Source organism: Urocitellus parryii, chromosome 13 (genome assembly GCF_045843805.1).
Source record: "Urocitellus parryii isolate mUroPar1 chromosome 13, mUroPar1.hap1, whole genome shotgun sequence".
In the NCBI taxonomy this organism is placed as follows: domain Eukaryota; kingdom Metazoa; phylum Chordata; class Mammalia; order Rodentia; family Sciuridae; genus Urocitellus; species Urocitellus parryii.
This window is the reverse complement of record NC_135543.1, coordinates 23,983,070-24,007,354: the sequence shown is the minus strand read 5'-3', so window position 1 is coordinate 24,007,354 and position 24,285 is coordinate 23,983,070. Positions and strand designations below refer to the sequence as shown.

Below are 24,285 nucleotides of genomic sequence, written 5' to 3'. Positions count from 1 at the left end.
ACTTAAATTATCACTATTTGCAGATGATATGATTCTATACCTAGCAGACCCAAAAGGGTCTACAAAGAAGCTATTAGAGCTAATAAATGAATTCAGCAAAGTGGCAGGATATAAAATCAACACGCATAAATCAAAGGCATTCCTGTGTATCAGCGACAAATCCTCTGAAATGGAAATGAGGACAACTACTCCATTCACAATATCTTCAAAAAAAATAAAATACTTAGGAATCAACCTAACAAAAGAGGTGAAAGACTTATACAATGAAAACTACAGATCCCTAAAGAGAGATATAGAAGAAGATCTGAGAAGATGGAAAAATATACCCTGTTCATGGATAGGCAGAACTAACATCATCAAAATGGCGATATTACCAAAAGTTCTCTACAAGTTCAATGCAATGCCAATCAAAATCCCAAAGGCATTTCTTGTAGAAATAGATAAAACAATCATGAAATTCATATGGAAAAATAAAAGACTCAGAATAGCAAAAACAATGCTAAGCAGAAAGTGTGAATCAGGCGGTATAGCGATACCAGACTTCAAACTATATTACAGAGCAATAGTAACAAAAACAGCATGGTACTGGTACCAAAACAGGTGGGTGGACCAATGGTACAGAATAGAGGATACAGTAACCAATCCACAAAACTACAACTATCTTATATTTGATAAAGGGGCTAAAAGCATGCAATGGAGGAAGGATAGCATCTTCAACAAATGGTGCTGGGAAAACTGGAAATCCATTTGCATCAAAATGAAACTGAATCCCTTTCTCTCGCCATGCACAAAAGTTAACTCAAAATGGATCAAGGAGCTTGATATCAAATCAGAGACACGGCGTCTGATAGAAGAAAAAGTTGGCTATGATCTACATACTGTGGGGTCGGGCTCCAAATTCCTCAATATGACACCCATACCGCAAGAGTTAACAACTAGAATCAACAAATGGGACTTACTCAAACTAAAAAGTTTTTTCTCAGCAAAAGAAACAATAAGAGAGGTAAACAGGGAGCCTACATCCTGGGAACAAATCTTTACTCCTCACACTTCAGATAGAGCCCTAATATCCAGAGTATACAAAGAACTCAAAAAATTAGACAATAAGATAACAAATAACCCAATCAACAAATGGGCCAAGGAACTGAACAGACACTTCTCAGAGGAGGACATACAATCAATCAATAAGTACATGAAAAAATGCTCAACATCGCTAGCAGTCAGAGAAATGCAAATCAAAACCACCCTAAGATACCATCTCACTCCAGTAAGATTGGCAGCCATTATGAAGTCAAACAACAAGTGCTGGCGAGGATGTGGGGAAAAGGGTACACTGGTTCATTGTTGGTGGGACTGCAAATTGGTGCAGCCAATTTGGAAAGCAGTATGGAGATTTCTTGGAAAGCTGGAAATGGAACCACCATTTGACCCAGCTATTCCCCTTCTCGGTCTATTCCCTAAAGACCTAATAAGAGCATGCTACAGGGACACTGCTACATCGATGTTCATAGCAGCACAATTCACGATAGCAAGATTGTGGAATCAGCCTAGATGCCCTTCAATAGATGAATGGATAAAAAAAATGTGGCATTTATACACAATGGAGTATTACTCTGCATTAAGAAATGACAAAATCATAGAATTTGGAGGGAAATGGATGGCATTAGAGCAGATTATGCTAAGTGAAGCTAGCCAATCCTTAAAAAACAAATGCCAAATGACTTCTTTGATATAAGGGGAGTAACAAAGGACAGAGTAGGGATGAAGAGCATGGGAAGAAGATTAACATTAAATAGGGATGAGAGGTGGGAGGGAAAGGGAGAGAGAAGGGAAATTGCATGGAAATGGAAGGTGAACCTCAGGGTTATACAAAATTACATACAAGAGGAAGTGAGGGGTAAGGGAAGAATAATACAAGTGGAAGAAATGTTTTACAGTAGAGGGGGTAGAGAGAGAAGAGGGGAGGGGAGGGGAGGGGGGATAGTAGAGGATAGGATAGACAGCAGAATACAGACACTAGAATGGCAATATGTAAATCAATGGAAATGTAACTGATGTTATTCAGCAATCTGTATACGGGGTAAAAATGGGAGTTCATAACCCTTTTGAATCAAACTGTGAAATATGATATACCAAGAAATATGTAATGTTTTGAACGACCAACAATAAAAAAAAAGAGAATCATTTCACAAACCAACCAACCTATTAAGCACAGTGTACTCTGCTGAGGGACACAGCCAGGAACCCCCCCTCCCTTCTGGTACAGATCATTTCCAGCTACCTTCCAGAGGACTCTTCCTCATCTGTGTAGAAAGTGTGTCAAAAATGACATCCTCAGGACAATAATGCTTAATTTCTAGCACATGCCCAGTGGGAGAGCTGGTGACCTCCTGGGACAGCAACCTTGGCGATGACTGACAGCAGAGTGGAGTGGAGATGACCACCCAGACCTCTGAGGACCCGCCCACTGCCGTCAGGGAAACACCTCCCAGCTCTTCCCTTCCACTCCAGGCTTTAAAAAACTAAACTCGAGGCACCAAGAGGTGAGTGACAAGAAAAGCTACTACACCCTCCAGCCCTGCCCAGATGTTAACAAGTCTGGAGCCCAGGTCACTGGCTCTCCCACAGGGGCTCAGAAGACAGCTTCCTCAGAGAAGCTGTAGGGCCTGCAGGTGGCCGTGTATTAGGTTTGTTCTGTGAAGCCCCGTAGAGAGAAAGATACACAGTATTGATAGGGGTTTGCAAAAACAACTCCAAGCACTTTGTCAACACTATCAAATGTCTTTGAATTTCCTAAGAGTTTTTACTCTCATTCAAAACATGGCCCCAAACTACCTACACCAAGCCTTTCAAGTCCTATTTGTTTATAGGACCAGCTAAAAGGATGCTGGTTCCCTCAACTCAGTCTCAGAAGCATACTTCTGGAGGTTCTGCCCCAAGCCACAGGCATGAGACTGACAGGTGTCAGAGCACATCAAAAGCCATCCAGGTCATCCTGACACTACCCTAGGTTACGAGCTACTGCTCACATCCAGCAGTCCTGCTCTCCTCATCAGTCAGCTATAAACAGGGACGCTCCTTCAAATAGTCATGCCAAGGGGAAGTTTCCTCTCTACAGGTGATCAAATGAAAAAGGACACGTGCACATAGTTACAGCCGTGTTACTCTTCTTTGACAATTTGTCTGATAATTAATGTGACTGATGTTTTGTACCTACAGACACTTTAGTCTCTTGCCTGACTTCATGATGGGGGCAGGTACAGAAGTGGCTGAGAATGTACAAGTAGAGGGGTTGTGCCACTCAGCTCACCAGCCTACTTCTGGTCTAAGCGATGACACAGGTCATGCCACTCAGCCGTGGGCATTTTTCTGATCTGCCTTCCCGTGTCAGGAGCCTCACTGGAGGCTGGGGATGCCAGGTGAGTAAAATTTGTAATCATGGCCCTCAGTGCCCAGCAGGGGGAGGGACAGACCACAAATATAATGTAACCGATAAGGGATATAACCATCTCTATAAAGCAAGGTTTCTAAGCCTCACACTGTTAATTCTCTGTTGGGGGAGGGGGCTGCCCCGTGCATTATTGGATATTTGGCAGCAAACCTGGCTCCTCCTCACTCGATACCAGAATACCACCCCCCATCTGTGACAACCAGACTGTCTCCAGACATTGCTCTGTGTCCCCTGACAGCAAAACTTCTCTCTGAGAGCCATTCCTGGAATGCAATTCCAGGGAAAGGGAGAGGACAGGACATCCTGAAGCCCTCACAGGAGCTCTTTGTCAGGCTCTTAAGTGGGGTGTCCCAGGACAAAGGCTTGGGGGAGGAAGGGTAGGACTCCCAGTTGAGAGGCTGGGTTGGAGCAGGGGGAGTGGGAAAATTCATGGCTGGGTGGACTGAAGGACCATGAATCAGAATGTCCTCAAGGCAAAGGGGGAAAAGCCATCTCACAGACTTCTACTCTTAACCCCACCTGAGCAGGCCCAGCTTCTCCACCCCTTCTTCCTGCCTGGGCTTTCCCCTGCTCCTCCGGCAGGTTTCAAAGAGAACCCATACTTTACAGGTTAATTTGTTCTCATTAGTTAGTTCCATGTATCCTCTTCTGGGAAGTCTCTTCCCATCTCTTGAGGATGCGGGGAGCTGCCATGCCCACTGGCCTGCTCTCACGGAATCCATGTATCCCTCCGGAGCTCCCACCAGACTGCACTGATTCCTGGACCAAGGAACCATACCTGCAAGGGACCATACCACCAGGCTGCAGATCCTCAGAACCCAGCCCACTGCCAGCACTGATCGCTTGCTGAATGAATACAAGAGCCTTGCAGACAGAAGAACCTGTATTTTCCTCAGTCCACAATAAGGTCTCCCTTTTTCTTTTCTAAAACAAATGTGTTTGTAATTGGCTAAAACATTTACAATAGGTTGTTTCATCAAATAACTCAATTTAGGAAACATACAAAGGAAACAATGCTCTTCAAATCCATCTAATTTGCTATCCATCAGGCTGTTCACCACTCCATGACTTTATGAGCACCTTGAAATTAGCTTGACACACAATTAAAACAGCCTTCACTTTCCTAAATAAGTAAAGTTGAACTGAAAACCCTGTGGAATAAAGCTCGTAATATGTGCCTCTACAAAGTAATACCTGCAGCAGAGTAATGCCCACCACAGCAGTCCTGTGCCATGGCAGGAGGTTCAGATCCCAGACCTGACCCACCAGGAACAAGGCTGAACCCCCTGCCTTCACCAAGGCCTGAGGTTTCCCAGCTGCTGTGAAGCAGGCAGACCTTCCCAGGGAACAAGACTTTCCATTAACCAATTTCCAACTATCCTGACAGCTCACAAAGTAGCCCATCACTTCCTCTGGGTATTCTATAGAGTCAAGGTCCCTCTGCAATAGATCATGCCATTGGTCAGCACCAAACATAGGTCATCTCCAGTAGATGGAACCGGAAATCTCCATCCCTATGAACACCAGCAAATATCATGGAACTTCATTGCAACAACCTGTGATCTGTGATCTGAGACAAGAACATAGTAAGGGAGGGTCATGTATGTTGCCTATTGTTTTTGAGCCTCATTTTTTCCTCTGGGGGCTTTGATTCAGGAATGCAGGCCATTTTAAGGCATACAACAAAGTGGCATCAAGGGATTTTCTTTATTGCCTAAAAGAATTCTGGAGACTGGTCCACTCCCCTGATCATTAGTGAGCCTCAGGCAGAGACAATCCCACACTCAGTTCCATGCCCAGGGAGGTCAGAGAAAGCTTCCCTAGCCATTGGGTCAGGGCCAGACTGTCTTCCCAGTCAGCCAGCATATGGAGAATTTGTTGGCAGGTGCAGTAGGGATGAACTTTTGCAGCCAAATGGCTCCCTTTTTGGGCTGTCAGGGATGCAAGGTGGAGTAAGACACTTCAGCCACACAGAACAAGAACGAACATAACCCTGAGCATGATGGATGGCACCTTTACTAGGCTTCAGGACTCATTAAACACTACTCTGTAGCAATTCCTTTTGTGGGGAAAGTGGGAACAAAGGAGTAGTCTTAACTCTGGCAAGCAGATTTATTTGGAATGCTGCTTCTTTAAGGTTATTTGGAATAGCTCATCAGAACCAACACCTGGAGGACGGCGTCTTGTACCTATCAGGCTAATCCAGTCCCTATTAAGTTAAATGAATCAAATGGCCCAGCCATCTGCTGAAGAACTGCCTTTGCTACTGAATCTTCAGATACAAATCTAGCAATATGCTTTTGTCTTTTCAATTGAATATTTGAACTGTAAAAAGTCAATTGCAAGATTTCTAGTGGAAAACCATTGACAATTGAGTGGACAATGCCTATCCGGAAAGGTTCATCTGTCATCTGTTCCCAGGTAGTAGAAAGTTACAGCCCCTGGCTCTTGGTAGGGACACTTCTAATCCTACAAAGTCCTGGCGAGAGAGTTACTTGCCCATTCTGAGTGTAATGTAAACGACCATCAACATTCTAAATGAATGCAATGTTGGGTTATCTCATCAATGGGAAATGGAACTAAATCAGAGAATAGAAGCAGAAAAAGATGAGTGGCAGGAAGTACTGAACAAAATGTGAGCTGACCTGGGATACACAGCTGTTAGACACCTACACGAGTCAAGGGTGGGCTCTCACTGCTCTAGGAAAGGGAAGTATTTGGCCAGAGAGTCACAACAGGTTTCAGACCCCTGGCTCAGAAGCCCTGGTATAAGGATGGACCTCCAAGCAACGATTCGAGGAAATAAGCCAACATTTATTGAGCTCCTACTACCTCTATATCCCAGGCACTAATTTTTAAGAACACTTCTGGGGTAGGTTGTTTTTCCATGGTGTGGTGTCTGAACCCAGGGTCTCATGCATGCTAGGCAAGTACTCTACCATTGAGCTATACTCCCAGCCCCGTTATTTGCTTTCGAGAAAACTAAGGCCCAGGTGCATTAGATAACTCAAAGTACACACAGCCAGGAAGGGGTGTACACGGCTTTCCCTGAGCAGTCTGGGTGTTGCCCTAGGCTCTGAACCACTCGGCAACCTGTCTCCTGACAGTTCGGGAGACAAAGAAGAAACAGCAATGAACAATTGAGAGTCAGCCTCAAATAACTGGTTTCAACAGCAGAAGGGACCAGGTGAGTGCTAGAGGGACCAGGGGAGAGTGCATGGAGGAGGGGAGAGTGCATGGAGGAGGGGAGAGTGCATGGAGGAGGGGAGGGGGCTGAGCTGAACCTAAGGAAGAGAGGAGGACTTTGGATCCTGAGGACAGGGGAGGAAACTCCAGGTTTGGAATGACAGAATGAAGATGCTGGGGGGAAAAAATCACAAAGATGAAACTGTCAGAACAAGAAGCTCTTGGGAGCCAAAGGTTTACACAAAGAGTGAACCAGAACACAGGCTGGAGCAGCAGCAACTCAGCAAGATCATCTTTTAGGATGGACCAAAGAGACTGGCACCAGTGAAGTCCAGCTCTTTTTGTGGGGAAAAAGCCCCCTCCTTCCTGGGCCCACAAGGTTATAGAATGAACCCTCTGTTTGTGCAGCAAACGGAGTGCAGGCCCCTTGTTCTGGGCATTCCACTTCCTGCCTGTTCACACGCTGCACCTGCCTTAAGAAGAAATTGTACAAGCACAGCCCTGGGCAGAGATGAGTCTTTAATTCTACAGACTCCTGAAGAGTTACATGCTCATTCTCCAAGAGTAAATTTTTCCTCCAAGTAAGCCCAGTGTGCAGAACAGTACCTGACACACACAGGCACTCAGTAAACACCTGTTGAAAGTCAAGTTCACTGAGAGACCTGCATTCCTGAATCAAACAAAACGTTACAGGGAGGAAATGAGGCTCAAAAACTAGAGATAACACCATGGCCCTCCTGTATTGTATTCTTGTCTCAGATTAAAGATTACAGCTTGTTGCAATAAAATTCCATGCTATTTGCTGATGGTCATAGAAATGGAGATTTCTGGTTCCACCCAGTGGAAATGACCCATGTTCCGTACTGACCAATGGCATGCTCCATTGCAGAGGGACCTTGACTGTATATAGGATGCCCAGAGGAAGTGATGGGCTACTTTGTGAGCTGTCAGGATAGTTGGAAATTGGTTAATGGAAAGCAAAGTCTTGTTCCCTGGGAAGATGTGCCTGCTTCACAGCATTAATTTAAAAGCAAACAACTAGGAATTGAAAACCAACATTCTTTGAACATTGAGGCAACTTTGAAAATGTCAAAAACACAAACCTCCACAGTAGCCCAGGAGATGTCACCTCGATGATCTCCCCTCCCCAAGCTCCCAGAACCTACTGTTGCACATGTCTGGAGGTTGCATGGGCTAATGCTGCCTGAGGTCAGAAGGTCCTTCCTGGTCTGGCCCACTGCCTCTCTGACCTCCCCTCCTACCTACTCTTCCTTGCTGTTCTGCATCTAATACACTTGTCACCTGTACCTCACAACGTACCCTCTTTGCTCAGGGCCATCTCGGTGGGGACATCTTTGGCCATTACAAAGGAATCACATTCCTCCCTCCACAGGTCACTCTCTGGCCTTTATTTTTCTTTATAGCACATGATGGATAATCTGGGTTTGATGCCTATCTGTCTCCTCTTATCCCCCATATGTAAGCTCCCTAGGAATGAGAAGAACCTTTTTTGATTGATTTTGCCCCAGTGTGTAGAACAGTCCTAACACAAGCAATCAGGAAACCCCTGCTGAAAGATGGCTGCAATGAGACACCACAGAGGTGGGTTAGGAGCCTTTCCTAATAACCATCAGCCTCCTCATGAACCAGGACCCTGTGCCACTGAGAGTACAACTTGGAGTCTTAGCTGCCACAGAAGTCCTGCTCTGTATCTCTGTAGTGTAAAGGATCACCCAGGCAGATCCCTCCGCTTCCTTCTGAAAAAAATCTCAAACTTAAGTCTTACACTGGAACCACTCAAGGTAATCAAAGAACATCTGATGTCCCTGTGATTGATGACCTGATACAATGTTCCACTCTCCGTGCTCAGGGCCTGGGGCCTGCAAATGCCAATGGCCCCTCTGTGTCAGGCAGCTGGCTGCTGGTGGCTCCACTTCACCCATTGCAACCTTGCAGCCAGCTAAGCCTCACTATGACCACCAAACCACCTTCAGAGCTGGTTCTGGATAATGAGCTGCTGCCTGTGCGCCAAGGGCAGCCCTGGGAGCCTCCCTTTCATCAGGGACACCAAATGGCAGTCATACAAAACAGCACAGATGCACAAAAGCAGGCAGCATAGGGATGGTGGAGGCTTCAAGAAATAACAAACAGGAAGGAGGTTAAGGACATAGGTATGGATCATGCTGTGGAGGGGCCTAAGGAATATATATACATATATTTTTAAGTAGAAAAGGATGAGGCTGGGCTGTGACATGGGGATGCCCTAGGCTCTGAGGACACAAATATGAATTCCTTGTCCCCACAGGCCGAGGCAGTGCAGCCATGTGGCTTCCCAGTTAAAGCCATTAGGGTGGGGCTGACATGTTCCAGGATGCCAGTTCCAATACAACATTTGCTGCTTCTGCCAACAGAAACATCAAACTCATTAATTAAACATCCACCAGCAGTCATCGGCTCCCTCCCTGTGCTTTGCTGGTCTCATCAATCTTGCTCAGTGCAGAGCAGGCCCCTGGACACATCTAGCAGGAAGCCAACTGTCTGATTATTCAGCATTTGTTAAGATTGGACACAGAGCCTTTAAAAAATATTAAACCCTGACTAGGCACAGAAACGAAGCAAATCAGCCCCTCTACCTTCCCCCAACCACCAGAAAAAAAAAAAAGTTGCAGTAGACCCTCAAGAAGAAAGAATGCTTACTTTTGCTGCCCCCCCACCAACAACCCCTTCCTTGGAAAGATAATCCACTTAATGGATCATGGTGGTGTCTTGAGTCTTTGCAACTTAGGTTTTGCTTCTGTGTGGAGTCAGAGAAAGGTTCTCTGCTCTTTGCCTATTGTTCTCCTTACAGAATCCTTGCTTTGTTGCCAGTTTCAAGCTGTAATTTTATTTAAGACCTAAGCCAATATACTCCTAGGAAATAGCAATTTTTTTTTTAAAGAAGAGAAGGCAGAAATCTGCTTTCTGTATTTTGCTCTGCCAAGGAAAATGTTCATGATACATGTTTATGCCCCTTTGGATGGAGACCTGGATGTTTGAAAAGTGCTGGGAGTCTCTACATGGCACTGTTAAGCAGGAAACAGGGAATGCAGGGATGATGGGTCAGTGCAACCCGGGGAGACAGAGATAGGAGAGACCTTGGTTTTGTGGAGGTGAACAGACCTCCCAGGTGTCTACTCTGACTTAGATGCATGTGCAGGGAGCCGTCTTTCCTCCCAGGGTCACAAATCTCAAGTTCCCAATTCTAATCTTGACCTCTTCTTTTTGCCTTTGGAGTCCACCTTCCTGTTTTCATTTACACAGAAGGGCTACCCACTCATCTGCTCCAAGCGTCAGCAGAGTACAAGTGCACAATTCCATGGTTTGACGGTTACTGGCTTGTAGCCTGGTACCACATGCTTCATCCCAAAGGAGGAAGCCCACTCCAGACCTCGTGGTGGGTAAGCTGGCAGGTGGTTTACCTGGGCAGAGGATTTTGTGATGCCTCAAAACAACCCACTGGGAGGGTGGGCTGCCTGCACTGTCAAGCCCCGTGTCTGACATTCTTCTGGGCCTAACACCCATCTGGGTCTCACTTCTGACCCTGGAAATCCCTGACATCTGGGGGGAAGGCAAAGGCTGATGGTGCAGGAGTCATGCCTGGGGTGGGAAAATGTCGTAGGCAAGTCCAGCATGAGCTGGCTCTGCAGGTTTCATCTCAAATGGGAATCTGCGGTTCTCGGCTGTGAGGTTTGAGGCCAGAGACGGAGGCAGGGTAGCAGAGGACAAAGGACTCCAAAACAGAGTTGAGGTCCTCTATTCCTTCTAGAAGCCAAACACAACCTCACAGCATCAGCCAGTGCAAGTCCACAGGGAGCCTTAGAGATGATCTGGAAGAACTTTCATACACACGGGTAATAGAGGCCAGTGAGGTTTCCTGCAATGCTTGACCATGAGGAAGTAGGGACGAGGTCAGTATTCTGAGGCCTGCTCCAGGGCCCTCTTTGTGTCGGCATTCAGTCTGCCCTAATTTTGAAATCTAATGTAGGAACACTGAATCTCCCACTCCTTAGACTCCCAACCCAATGTGACTTCTCCAGTGGTGAGTGCTAAGCATGTGGATAATGTGCTCTTTCCCTGTGGCCTGTAGGTCACTACAGAGATGGGGAGACAGCAGCTGTGTCCCAAGTCCATAGAGGGCTCTCTAGTGGCACTCTGGGACTTTCCTGGTTGGAACAGGTATCTTGGGACTAGAGAAGGGATTATTTGTGTCCTGATGTTTGGGGCTGCTGGGGAGATCCTAGGAAGTCTACTTCATGGGGAAGCATACCAAACAGCAGCGAAGGCTACACAAACTTGGGCAAATTCCCCAAAGCACAGTGACCTCTTATGGATGGGAAGTGACATCTAGAAGCTGCCCCTAAGCCCTAGAGCAATCATGATCTCTGTAACAACTCTCTTGCCAACAGTATTCAGGCCTCAGCAGATCCAAAGAATAACTCTAGACTGTAAGAGATGTACAAAGGCAGAGGCTGTGTATCCCTCTCAAGAGATGCCAGGGTGTAGCCAATGGCAGAAGCTCAATCGACATTTGTTCAGTGAATGGGCATGTCTGTCTGGCTTACCCAGAACTTGGCCACTTTCTGTATAAGCACAGGAAGATGGCTGGTCTGTGGGTATGAGCCCCATTAAAGCCATGGTGTTTTCCCAGCTTGAAGAAGAAACGATCTCTGAGGGGTGGCTGCACTGGCCAGCCAGTCACCAGTCCTGCCCTTCTGGCTCAGGCATACCTTTCTCAGCTCGTCCTTCTCCTTGCTGTGGGCATCCTCCAGGACCCTACGCTCCGAGTGGGCTCTCTGCAGCTCCGTGCGCAGGCTCTGCACCTCCTCCTGCAGCTGCAGGCTGGCATCGGCCCCCTGGTTCTGCTGGTAATGCGCCAGCTCCCTCTTCAGCTTCTCCACCTGCATGGTGTGCATGGAGGTGACCGCCGACAGTTGCTCCGACAGGGTCTTGAACTCTTTGTTCTGTGGAGAATCAGAAAATGGGGAAAGGGAAGGAGGAGGGAAGAGAAAGACAGGGTTATTGGGCCAGGAAAGGCAGAGTGAAGGCAATAGAAAAGTACGTTCAAGGTGGAATTAAACTTCACAATCATTACATGCTCGAGTGCTCGCCTGCCATCTCCCTAACAAAACTCTACTGTGAGCCCAGGAGAAACAGAGGGAAGCAAAAAATAGCAGCACTGGGATCAAAAAATAGTTCAAGGAGCTTTCATGAGCCCTCTCAGAGCTGGAAGCTGGCTGATGGCAGTTTGATTTCTCCTTTGGGTGGACAGATCCTTCCATCTGATTTGGAAGTTGCAGGAATGATGTAGCCGGCTCTCTGGACCTGCAGTCTTGGATTTTGAAGTTTCTCTGTCCTTTCACACCAAGCCCTCCCACCCTTGGACTTGCTGGCACAAAGCGCTGCAACCTAATCGCCAGCTCTGAGACAAAGGCCCCCTTTAGCATACCTATTCTAAGGGGCCTTGGGATCCCTCTTGCCACCTGTCAGGCTAGATTACCCGGGGTGCCTCTGAGTCGGGAGACTGATGCCTGGCGGAGCCTGCACCTGATGTGAGCCTGGCTCACTGGGTACCTGATCACCAACCCACTCACATTTCCCTGTGTGCCTGGGACCCCGAGAACCTAGTGCAAGGGTCAAATCCAAGTGGAAATGAGGGGCAGAGTTGTGGCTGTCAGAATCGAGAGTAACAGCCCAAAGTAGTTAGTATGAAAGAGTAGTGGCGAGGAAGGAGGGCTCTCCAAATAAGCAGGCAACAGCAAATAGTCATCGATTATTCTTCATTGCTGTCCTCTGCAGGAGCATCAGGTAGAACAGATACTGGGTAAAATACCAATAAGCAAGGACAGTGGGAATCAATGATTAATTTACATCAGAAATTAGACCTCACAAAAAGCAGTGAGGAAAAGTAAAAGGCCATTGGAGCCTGGACACCAGACATGCCGTGGGACTGCAAGGCTGGGGCGTCGGCAGCAACTGTCCATGTGCATGCAGCAGGTGGGGTCCTCAACCATGACTGGTCTGGCTGTCAGCCTCATCCTGAGAAAAAAATTGGTGTCTATTTAGGAAGACTGTCCCTGCCTAAACTACCCTCCTGGGGGTTGCCAATGGAGGCTGAGAGTCTCTGCACAGTGGGGAAGGCAGGCTGGACTAGTTCCCTCTGACCTCTCTGTTCTGGGTTGGAAATAAGGCTTAGCTCATCTGTCACCTCGAGGTGGCATGTCCTGGGTCGTATCACCAAAGGTGGTAAGGATGACAGGGCTAGGGTCCCTGGTGAAGGTTGGGCATGAAGAGAGGCATGCATGTGAAGGCAGCAGGGGGAACAGGCATGCCCTGCATTGCTGTGGACCTCAGCCACATATCCTGGCTCTGGGAGGCCCAGCTCTCCTGATCCCAATACCGCCCAAGTCCAGGCTCAGGGAATGTTGGGGTGACAAGCAGCTGAGGCTGGACAGACTGCTTGGAGCCCAGCTCTACCCTTGATCCTCCAGGAATGTACACTCCAACTTCCTCACATGTAAATGGGTGGAAACACACCTTGGAGGCTTGTCACCAAGATGTAGGGATAAAGCACTTAGCCTGCTGCCTGGATAACATCAATACACACCGGTGATCCTCACTGGCCAGGATTCTATAAGGAGCCCCTCAGAGAGGGGCTTGCAAGGCTCACAGTGTGCATGGGGGAGTCCCCACAGCAGAGCCAGGGAAGTTCCTTATCTCATCCCACTGCATCCGAACACGACCCCTGAGGGTTCCAAGGCTGTGTGCCTTGTATTCTGAGTGTCTGGCTTCTCAAAGGAAGCCCCAGGAGGGGATGGCTTCCTGTTTGTCCTCAAGCCTACAGATGGCCTGGCTGTGCCCCAAGCCTAGCACCCCTCATGGGCCCCCCAAGTCCTCCCTGTGATGGGAGGCTAAGATCGCCAGCGCTAGTCTAGTCAGTGCCACTTGGAGACCCAGTCCTGCCCTGCACTAGTGAAGGCCTTTGCTGACATTAGGGGGCAGGGCTCTGGAGAGTTCTAGGCAGACACTACTCCTAGGAGGTCTCAAACATGCCGAATGGATGCTCGCTCTGCTGCTGCTGCTACTGAAGCACACAGGTGAGGTCAGGCGAGATTTTGAAATGTCTCTGCAGGGTGAAGGGCAAGTCACCTGCCTGTTTGTCCAGGTGATGGCAGGGCCTCTCCTGCCTGAGCAGCATCTTTGTGTAACTGGAAGAAAGTACCACCCTCAAGGCAGGGAAACAGTTTCCCCTGTGGGTGGGCATAGCCCCAGAGGTACACAGATTGGAACAAAGAATGCTACTTCCAGGGAAGGCTCATAGTCAGATAAAGAACAGCAACTGAATTTCAGCCACACTTCTCTTAAAACCAGGCCCCTTGTTCAGTGTACAACCAGAACTGTACAGAGTGATTTCCAATAAATGCTCATGGACTTGGGTAGGCGGGGGGAATAAGCAGATTACTGCAAGACAGTCTGCACAGTGAAAAGCAGCATGTCCCCCACACAACGGCTACCAGTGGTGGGTGCTTGCTTTAGGCCACACACTATACTATGCTCACGTATATAACTCATTCAAGCTTCACAAGAAGTCCTATTTGGTATGGATTACTAACATCGCCCCCTACTTCTGATGCACAGAAAGGCCATAAAGCTGTAACTTATAACATGCACATGGTAACTGAATGCCTATTAAGTATAATAAAATCAGACTGACTCAAAGGCTGACAATCTATAGATTTGTATTTTTTCCATGTAAAATGCATTTAAATACCACCTTATATTTGTAAGTATATAAGAAACTTGACTCCCATTTAAAAATTGTAAGTTCAACTGACCAAGTTATTCTTCATATGTGCTGATATAAAGCCAGGCTTTTGGCAAAGTTCATGGGCTCCCTCATTTTGGCTGAATAATATCACATGAGACCTATACCAGGGGCACTATAATAAACTGTCCTAGGAAATGACTATTTATTGCTGAAGGCTATGAAAACCATGGGAGAATATTTTAGCACCACGGACAGCTCAAATTCTCCTAACCATCTTCTCTTTCAGGGACTCTCAAAGGACTCTATGTCACTTGCTTGGGAACTTGGTGCTGAGTCTGTCTTCCCTCTCCAGTTGGGGTGTAGTCTCAGGACAAGCATCTGGGATGCCACCTTAGCCTGGTTTTCTCTTTCAGTCTCCGCCCTTGCCGACTCATGGCAGGGGTCAGGGTACTTGTTGCAGGACTGTCTCCATCGATCTGGGCCTTGGTCCTCTTCCTCATGCTACTCTGACCAGTACCTTGGGACACCTTTGCCTCTGTCTTCCCTGACACACGCATGTCTTCCTTCCAGCTTTGAACCTTGCCTATGTGTCAAGAGAGCAGCTGCCTGAATCTTTTCCAAGAATCACAAGAAAAGCAACTCAGATTGCTGAACAGTTGGCCTCATTTGCTAATAAAACCAGCAGCTCTAGAGAGCTGGCAGGGAAGAGGATGCTGATGCCGTCTCTCACAGCAGGGTGGCAGGCACCCTGGACTCTCGGTCATCCCCTGACCCCACAGCACACACTGTAAATACCTGCCAGTCTTAAGGACAATGCTATCATATAAGCATGAACCCAAACCAAGGTTAGTGTCTCGCAGTGTGAGAGATCTAGCAATTTGGTCAGAGGTGGCAGACCATGCCCTGAAAGCAGCCCATCAGTGTCAATGCCACATAGGCTACTTACTAGCTGTATGATCTTGAGCTGGTTACTTACATTCTCTGTGCCTCAATGTCCTCATCTTTGAAATAAGTATATTAACATTGATCTCCTAGGGTTGTGGTGAGGATTCAATGAGTTAGTATGTGAGAACAGTGCCTAGCACATAGGCAATATGGGGAGACACATGAGAAAGCAAGAATCTCATCACCCCTTGTGACCACCTGTGACATGCAGGGCACCCTGCCCAGGTGACTAATGCTTGTCACTATACACAGTTGTTAGTTAGCAGGAAACTTAAGCCAAAAAGCTTAAAAAAATAAAAAAGTCCTTTTAAATCTGCTTCTCTTTGATGTTCAAACACATGGATTATAAAATTTAGATTTATTTTTATCCTCTGAAGTTGACTTTAGCAATCAGCAAGGTCAGTGTCCAGCCCTATCTGGAATCTGAGGGTCAGAGTGGCCAGCACGCACACAGGGATCCTGGCAGAGGCAGCATCAAAGCCTCCATGTCCCTCTCAGTGTACTTTGCCCAGAAGGTCAGCTGGCAAACCGGGACTACTCCTGCCTTTTCTGGCCAGTCATCAACAACCCTTTCATTATCAAGCAAAACCATAAACCTGGTGTTCTTTGCACTTGTTTAATCCACATGGCCAGGGCCAGAGACCAGACTCTCCTCTGAGCAGGTGGGACTTCTTCCCTCACCTGGCCAACTGCTGCAGGCTGACAGGGCAGGGATCAAGTGTAGCCCATCCTATACCTGGACCTTCCTTGATTCCTTACTAAGGAGCCAGTGGAACAGGCACCTTGGAGAACCTACACAGAAAGCACAGCCCTTGGGTCACTCATCTAGGCCCTGCACTGGGACAGCTCATTTAGGTATAAAATGGCTTACTTATATTCCTGTTATTGGGGTCACAGTAAGTTTTAGAAGTGTCCAGTATAGGACAGGTGCAATAAAACCAAGTCACCTCCAAGACCATGGCTGGTGGCCCCAACTTGGTTTCTTTCTTCAGACCCCTACACCATCACACTATGCCCTTTTCCTCTTTCAGCAGTAGTGAAACCCTCCAGGGTGCTACAAGAGCCTGGGCCTGGGGTCACCTTGACATCCTGCATGAGCCAGGTGATGGTGAGCCTCTTTTCCATACTCAGCAATGACTATAGGAGGAAAGAACCGATGACAGTGTTTGCAGTTAAAAAAAAAAAAAAAAAAAAAAAAAAACAAAAAACTAGCATTGCCCTCATCATGGCTGTGAGCAGAACCTAGGTTGTAATACCTCCTAATTCTGTGGCCTGATCTAGAATTTCCCCATCTGTGAAATGACCGCAAGTGAAGTGAGGATTCAATGAGTGAATACAGAGCACGCATCACAGACTGGCACAAGTGGTACCCAGCAAGTCATGATGGGATCCATGCCATGGGTCCTAATGCAGGAAGATTCTTTCCCATAGCACAGCATTCCACTTGTACCAAAGTTATCCCTCATCCGCCTGAATCAAGGAGTTAGAGGGGAAGGAGGACAGACCACTTGGGCCACCCAAGAGTGTGTGTGTGTGTGTGCGCGTGCAAGCCTCATTCCAACCTGGGTTTCGCCCAGGTGTATCTGCCCCCCAGGAGCATGTCCTGTGTTTGCCTTGAATCCCTCTTAATACCACGCCCAGCACCCTTCCTGCAGGCTAACAATTCCTTGTTTGTTCAGCAGATTGTGGGAAAGTGGCTTAAGCTTTCCTTAAGCAAAGAAGCTAAAACCTCCTGAAAGCAGTGATTATTTCTGGAGTTGGGAGAACTCCAGGGCAGAATCCTGTTTGCAGCATTGCCAGTTCCTAGAGACTACCTGCTTTCCTTGGCTCCCGGCCTCCATTGCCCCTCTCCATATTTCCTCCCCTCAATCTCACCACCCATCCTTCCTCCCTCTCATGTGGACCCTTGTGCTCACATCAGCCCACAGGGAAAATTTAGAATCATTTCCCTATTGCAAGATCCTTAGGTCATTCACATCTGAGCAGCCCTTTTGCTCTGTGAGGCAACGTTCACAGATCCCCGGGGTTTAGATGTGTGCATCTTTGGGAGGCCATTGTTCTGCCTGCCATGGTCAGGAACTGTTCTTACTGGTGGGGAGATACCCCGAGGACTTCTAGGCTTCCTCAAGTCTCTGGCACATGTCATTTCCCGAGGAAGCTATAGGTCTCTCTCAAATATACCCTTGGTGCCCCATTCAACCTGACACCGGGGAAGGGAGCTCCTCACACTGACCTGGTCATCAATCTTCCGCTGCAGCTGGACCACCTTGTTCTCCATGCCCACATTGAGGCGTTTCAGGTGCTCTGCTGAGCGGGCCTCGATCTTGAGGGCCTTCAGTTCCTGCTTGGCCTTGAGCCTCCGGAAGGCACACTGGATGACGATGGCTGCAGCCCGCAGCCGCTGGAAATGCCTGCGTGCCATCCACCCCCTTGCGTGCTTCTGGATGATGGTAGCCTTGTGCTCCATGAGGACCTGGAGGGGAATGGCAGGCATACTCACCCTGTGGGTTTGCACTACAGAATGGGAGCAAGGGAAGCTCATGGAACCATCTGGATGATGAGGCTGAGGTATTGATGGCTGTTTTATGAATGAATTGTAGCCAGGCTCTGCAGCCCAAGTACCCAAGGGAATCAGCTGTCAGACTCTTATTTTAGCTTTATTGTGCTTTCTGTTTCCCTGACTAGGGAGCCACAGCCTAAAAACCTCACCATTTGGGGGATTTAATGGTTAGCCTATTGATCTCTCCCCATTTGACAGATGCAGATCCCGTCTTGGTGCAGGGGAACTAGAAGGTAGAGTGTACAGTCCAGTGAGAGGTCCCAAAAGGTTAGTGGCTTATAAGTTAACTGCACATGAGTTAGTTTTTCTAACACGTTAAAGGCCGCTCAGAAAATCAAAGCATCAATGCTCTTGCCTTAATACCCTGTAAAATATTGAGTGTTACATACCCTGTGTCACAGCTGCAAGACACCCAGTGCTTGCTCTTTGCATGTGTTGCCCCCCTGCTGGTTACCTAAAAAATGTCACCTTCCCCTATCACAGGGGCATCATCACACCATTATTAGTCACTGCAGAAGTCATGGAACCTTCTCCCATTGGCCTGGGACTCCATTATACCAGGTGCATCCACCATCACAGGGTCATGCTTGTTCTGTCATCACTGATTCAGTGTTTTAGGTTTATTGTTTAGGAAAAAAAACCCCTCACACTTCTGATCATAGAAAGCACAAATATTCATTTTAGGAAAACATACATCTCGGGCACCTGCTTCCAACTTGACTTTCCTATTAGCATCGTGCTTTCAGCTGCACAGTTTTCTGGATGAAGGAACACGTGCTGATTGAGAGCTTCCTAACCCAGGATTTCAGCCCCGATGGAGTAACGCAAAGAGCAACGGCCCAGCAGGCAGGTGACAGTGGCCCTCCCCTGGCCTCACCTCAGCAGGCTTCAGGCCTCTAATCTAGACAGGGCTCAGTCTGCTGGGGCCTAGTACCACCCCCTGTTCAAGTCTGAACAAGCTAGGTCAGACACCAGGCTCTGCTGCTGGCTCACAGGTGCCCTCAGGCAGGAGACTGAGCTCCTCTGGGCAGCTTAGGGGTCAAGGGGGAACGCCACCACACCACCTTCCCTCTTTGCAGGACTTCAGGAAGGACTTGGTAAGAGCAGACATGGGAAGTGAGAGATTCAGAAAAAAGTCAGTATAGCCAATAAATGTTCCTGTGGGTGACACTGCTGCTATAGGCGGGACACCAGCTGGCAAGTCCCTCAGGGTGGCCACTTACCTGGCGGTAGATTCTGCGCACGAACATGGCCCGAGCAAAGGCCTGGATGACGATGGCAGCCCTGCGCACTCTCTGGTAAGCCAGGCGGGTCCTCCGCATGCGGTACTGCTTCTGGAGCACCACTGCCGCCCGAGTCCTTCGCAGGTGCTCAGCCAGCCTGTCGGCGGGGGAGGGTGAGTAGCATCAGGGAGAGCGCTCTGGGCAGCTGGCCCCGAGGCCCCTGAGGTGTCTGCAAAGCAAGCTCCTCCTCACCATGGTCCTACTGGGACAGCTTTCACCGTCCTTCCCAAACACAGCAATGCCTCAGGCACTTAATCCATAGGCTCAGAACTGTAGGGTTCCCTTTCTTCCTGGGGTTCCCCAAAGACTTCCCACCATCATTGGCCTTGGTCTGAGTTTGACCCCCCCTGTGATCCTTACCTGACTACTCTCAGCTCCTGGGCAGTCCCCTGCAACACACCCTCGGTGCTCCCCATCCTCCATGCATTTACATTGCTGCCTGTGCCTCTCCAGGCTTGGGGATGCCCAGGTCTACGTCTCCATTCATTCTGCACCCCTAGATCTAGTTCAGGGCCCACAAAGCAGGCAGTAGGCAAATATCTGCTGAATGACTGAATCTCCTCAGGCCCCCACCTCTCCTCCCCATTTTCTCATCTCCCTAGGCCCTTTCCCCTGGAAGCCTATGAGTATCTCTCCTTTCTTTCAACACTGCATTCCCCGTCTCGTTTCCCAAATAAAATAGCCAGGTTGATGCTTCCCATCCTTAAGAGTCTTATTCTGCTCCAGGCTCACAGCAAGTGTTCAGCCCAAGGTCCACAATGTCCCATGCTAGAAAGGCCCTTAGAAATCATTTAGCACAACCTCAGAAGAACCATCCAGGCCAGATGCTCATACTTGGTGAAATGCACAATTCCCTAGTCCAGCTCCCTGTGCGTGCTTTCCTCAGATATGTGCCCCTGGATTACAGGCTTTCTGCAGGGAGAATTCAGGTCAGGTCTGTTACACTCCTGCACACGTGCTCTCTAGCAGAGATGGCTGAGCAGCCACTTGAAACTTTGACTCTCAAACACCAGATTTTGTGGCAATTACTGTCACTTCTCCACAGAAAATTCTTAGAGAAGGTGCTGGCAGTGGATCCACCTGTGAAGGCCCGGGGTATCCCATGAGAGTCTGTGGAGGGGCCTAAGATATAGCTTACAGGAGGCCATGCCTGCCCCAGTGGACAGCAGAAGGGAACAGTGAAAGCAGTTTCCTCTGTGTGGTATCAGACTGGCATAAATGTTGGGCAGGGGAGCCCAACTGGCATCTTGGCAAAGAGCCACTGTGGTTGGACAAGTCATACCCTGTCTGTACTGGATCAGTACAGCAACCCATAGAATGTCCTCCCAGGACCTTCCCAGACTAATTACAAACTCCAAGGATTCCAAAAGTTCCTGGTACACAGAGTGAGGTTATGTGTAAGTGTACTGTGATGGAGGGGGTAGATTCTAGGTGTAAGTTTTTCTTTCTTATTTTTTTTTACTGTGGGGTTTAGGTAAAGAGGAAGTGATTGATTTGTACAAAAACTAGGTTCTAGGTTAGTGTTGGTGGGATGGGGGCAGTCAGGGGGCACCTGACTTGGGAACTAGACCAACTTCCTGAGGTGAGAAGGCATTCAAGGGATGCTCACCCACTGGGAGAGAGCCCAGGAACAGACAGGGCTCCACAGAACCTGCTTTAATTATGGACAAAAGGTCACCTAGCTGAGAGGCAGTTGCCCTCTTCCCTGCCCCAGATACACCTGGGCTTGCTCACCTGCGGGCCAGGTATCCTCGGCAGTACTTCTGCAAGGTTAAGGTGGCCCTCTTCAACCTGCGGTACTTCACCTTCTGCAGCCAGCCCCGGACGGTTTTCTGGATCATGATGGTGGCTGCTCGGAACTTGTCGGCCCGCAATTTCTCCAGGTAGGCCACTTGGCCTGCCCGAAAGAAGATCTTGGTGCGGCCAAACTGGAACTTGTCAGGATCCTTCATGGGGAAGGGAGAAGAGCTGGCTGGTCATCAGTGATCAGCGTGGCAGCCTGCCCCGTGCCACCCAGTTCTTCCCACTAGATCTCAAGTGGCCCTCCACACTCAGCACTCATTCAACAGTGGTCCCCACTACATAACAGGCGCTGGGTGAGTCACCCAGGATGGGCTGTAAAGATGACTGCCTGGAGGAACAGACATCGGGGCAAGGGCAACAGAGAAGCCAACAAGCCACTCCCTGCTTTCAGACAGTGATAGGATCAGGGAGAAAGTCAAACCGGGGGTGTTTAAAAATGATGCAGAAGACAGGCCCCTTGGGAGGTGCTCTTTGAGCAAAGATCTGAATGGACCCAAGTGGGCAGCCACGGAGAAGTAGCAAAGAGGAACTCTTCAAAGGAGCGGGTCAGATGCTCACACCCTGTGCTGCTAACAACCCAGGCATGTTGAGGAACGAGAGCCATGACGGCTAAGCATGGGCGCTGCAGGTGGATGGATGTGAGGAGCCAGTCATGAAAGGCCTGGCAAGTCTGGTACAAAGTTGGGATGGGAGCCATGTGTTGGGGGTTCTGAGCAAAGCAATAGCCTCATCTGGTCAATGTTTTAAAGATTATCTTTAAATGGCTGCAGTTGTACACAAATTACAGAGTATAAATAATCACCAAATAAAACTATTTTTTGAACATGTAGTGACTATCTGAATTATATCTATTAAGTTAAAATTAGTTGCCTTTCCCTGCATTCACCCCAGTGGATGAGAAATGACCAGAGGGCTATGGATAAGCCTGGAGAAGAACACTGAGAAAGTTAACCCACGAAGACCTGAAGCCCTGCAAATCCACGGCCATCCCACATGCTCACTGGCATGAAGCCCATGGCAAGATGAGGGACTGAGCCAAAGTCTGCAGAGGACACACAAGAATGTGCTTCACACTGGCAAATGGCTCTGAAGGAATGCTAGGCCATCGTTCTTCATGGGCTAATCCCTATGCAGGTGACAGGAATGGGTTCCTTGCTGGGAGGGCAGTGTTGCTTAGACTGCCTGAGCTTGAGACACAGCTCCAGCTGGAGTACCACTGGTCGTTTTCTCCATGGGCCTGGCTGCAGGTGAGGTGAGGCCTGGGTTGGTTCTCATGCCTATGTCTGCTTGGGGCCACACCTCCAGTGGGCCCGTAGCTCATACTGAGCCACAGGGCTGGATGGGCCAGGAAGCTTCCAGGTAGCAGATGCCATGGTTTGATTGCTACCCTGTGTGGGGAGAGTCCTGCTCAGCAAGAGGGGTCAGAATCGGGGACAAGCTCAGCTACTTGGTTTCACAGAATCAGAGAAGGGGGGGGGTCACTGAATCCCAGGAAACATAGCATGCATGCTTCGTTTGTTATTCTGGAAATAGGAAGGAGTGATGTGGCCTTCACCAACAGGACATTTAGGGGATCCCACCTGCTCCCGTCACCCAGCAGCCTGCTCTTCATACTCTTCTTTCCCCATGTGTCTCTAACACACCCACCCAAGTGCCTCTAATCCCCAGAACTTACTATTCTGTTAGCATATTATTGGATCAAACATCATCTTGTGTTAATTTTTCTCCAAGATTCAGACTGAGGGAGCTGAAAGCAACCTTAGCGATCCATTCCAAGCCTTCCTGTTGCTTCACAGATAAAGCTGCACCTTCCTCACAAGGTGAGCCATTACTGCAGGATTCTAATCATGATGGGCTCATCTAGCTAGTCCTGCACAGCCACCAGCACCAACTCATACTTCCTGTGACAACCAGGAATCATGGTAGGAACACAGCCACAGTAAGAGCCTTGCCATTTTCCCATTCGCAGTCTTGGGAAGTGACAGACAAACCTTCAATTGCAACATGAGGGCATAAAGGCAATAAAGCCAGACAGACATCGAAGCACTGCTGGCCCATAGAACATGGAGTAGCTAACTCCCCCTCGGAGGCCAGGAATGGGCTTCTCAGACCAGGAAGTATCTTAGAGCTCAGTTTGGGAGGAGACTCTGGGCAGGCAGGTAACAGAGAAAAAGCACTCCAGGCAGAGGAAACAGCACGTACTCGTTAATTTGCCTTTAGGCAAGTCATTTGTGTGTTCCTCCCACAAATGTTTGGTGGGCTCCCTGTGTCATACCAAGTACTTGTAAGTAGTGGGGAGCGTCAATGCAGAGACAGTTCCCCTGAAGGGAAGGCTGCATGCACCTGAAACATGAGATAGCAAGGACATGGGCCCCAAGAGGGACATGAAGGGCTATAGGCAAGTGCTGGGTCCAGCACAGCAGGAGAGCAGGGTCAGCCAGGAAGCTAAGCACCAAGAAGTGGGCAGGCTACTCCTCATCTGTGAAGAGGCAGCTGTGCGCAGCAAGGCCCAGTGGTCAAAGTGCATCAAGGAGTCAGGCCCCAGGCAGTGGCACTTGGTCCCATTAGCAAGAGGGGAGCATGATATAGGTGTGTGTCCCTTTAGGAATAAGAGGTTCTGCTAGTAACCTTGGAGAAATCCAGGAAAGAGGGAGGCAGAATAAAACTATGACCTGGGGAAGAGAAGGCAGCCACATGGTAGAGGGATCCTTGGCAGTCCTGGACTGCACACTGAGAGGCCAGCTCTGGTACCAGTGAGGAGGAAGACTCCTACCATGTTAACCAAGGTCAGCCGACCTGAACAGATTGATCTCACCCATGAGAAAAGAGATGTTCACATGGACACTGACAAACGAAATGCAGCCAAAACTTCAGCTAACCAGAATCTGACTAAACAACCCTCAATTAACCAGACTGTCATCTTCTGTTTTTTTTTTTTTTTTTTAAAAAGGGTGGGGGTGGCAAAGGTGAATGGTATTTGGGCTCTATCTTTTTAAAATGCTGGTTAAAACCATATTCATTTAGTATGGTATTCTGCACTGTCTGTCCAAAGCTACAAACTTGAGTAGCCAAAATGATGTTAAGATGAAAAAATTTATGAAATAAAACACAAACTTAACTCCTAATTATATGACGATAAGCCATCCAGTGTGAGTAGATTTTCTAGCAAAATACCTGACATTTTTAAAATTTTTGAGGTAATTGTTTTATCACCTTTTTAAAAGGAAGATTCTTGACATGATTTAACACTTTA

General features: G+C 48.3%; 1 protein-coding gene across 1 annotated transcript in view; it reads right to left on the bottom strand.

Moving 5' to 3' along the window:
• Positions 1-24,285, bottom strand: part of Myo5b (myosin VB) — a 194,518-nt gene that overhangs the window by 50,038 nt on the left and 120,195 nt on the right. The window contains exons 19-22 of the mRNA XM_077792393.1: positions 20,964-21,175; positions 19,170-19,326; positions 17,620-17,859; positions 11,404-11,637 (exon numbers count right to left, since the gene is read on the bottom strand). Coding sequence (XP_077648519.1) covers positions 11,404-11,637; positions 17,620-17,859; positions 19,170-19,326; positions 20,964-21,175 — 843 coding nt within the window. The remainder of the gene's footprint in view (positions 1-11,403; positions 11,638-17,619; positions 17,860-19,169; positions 19,327-20,963; positions 21,176-24,285) is intronic.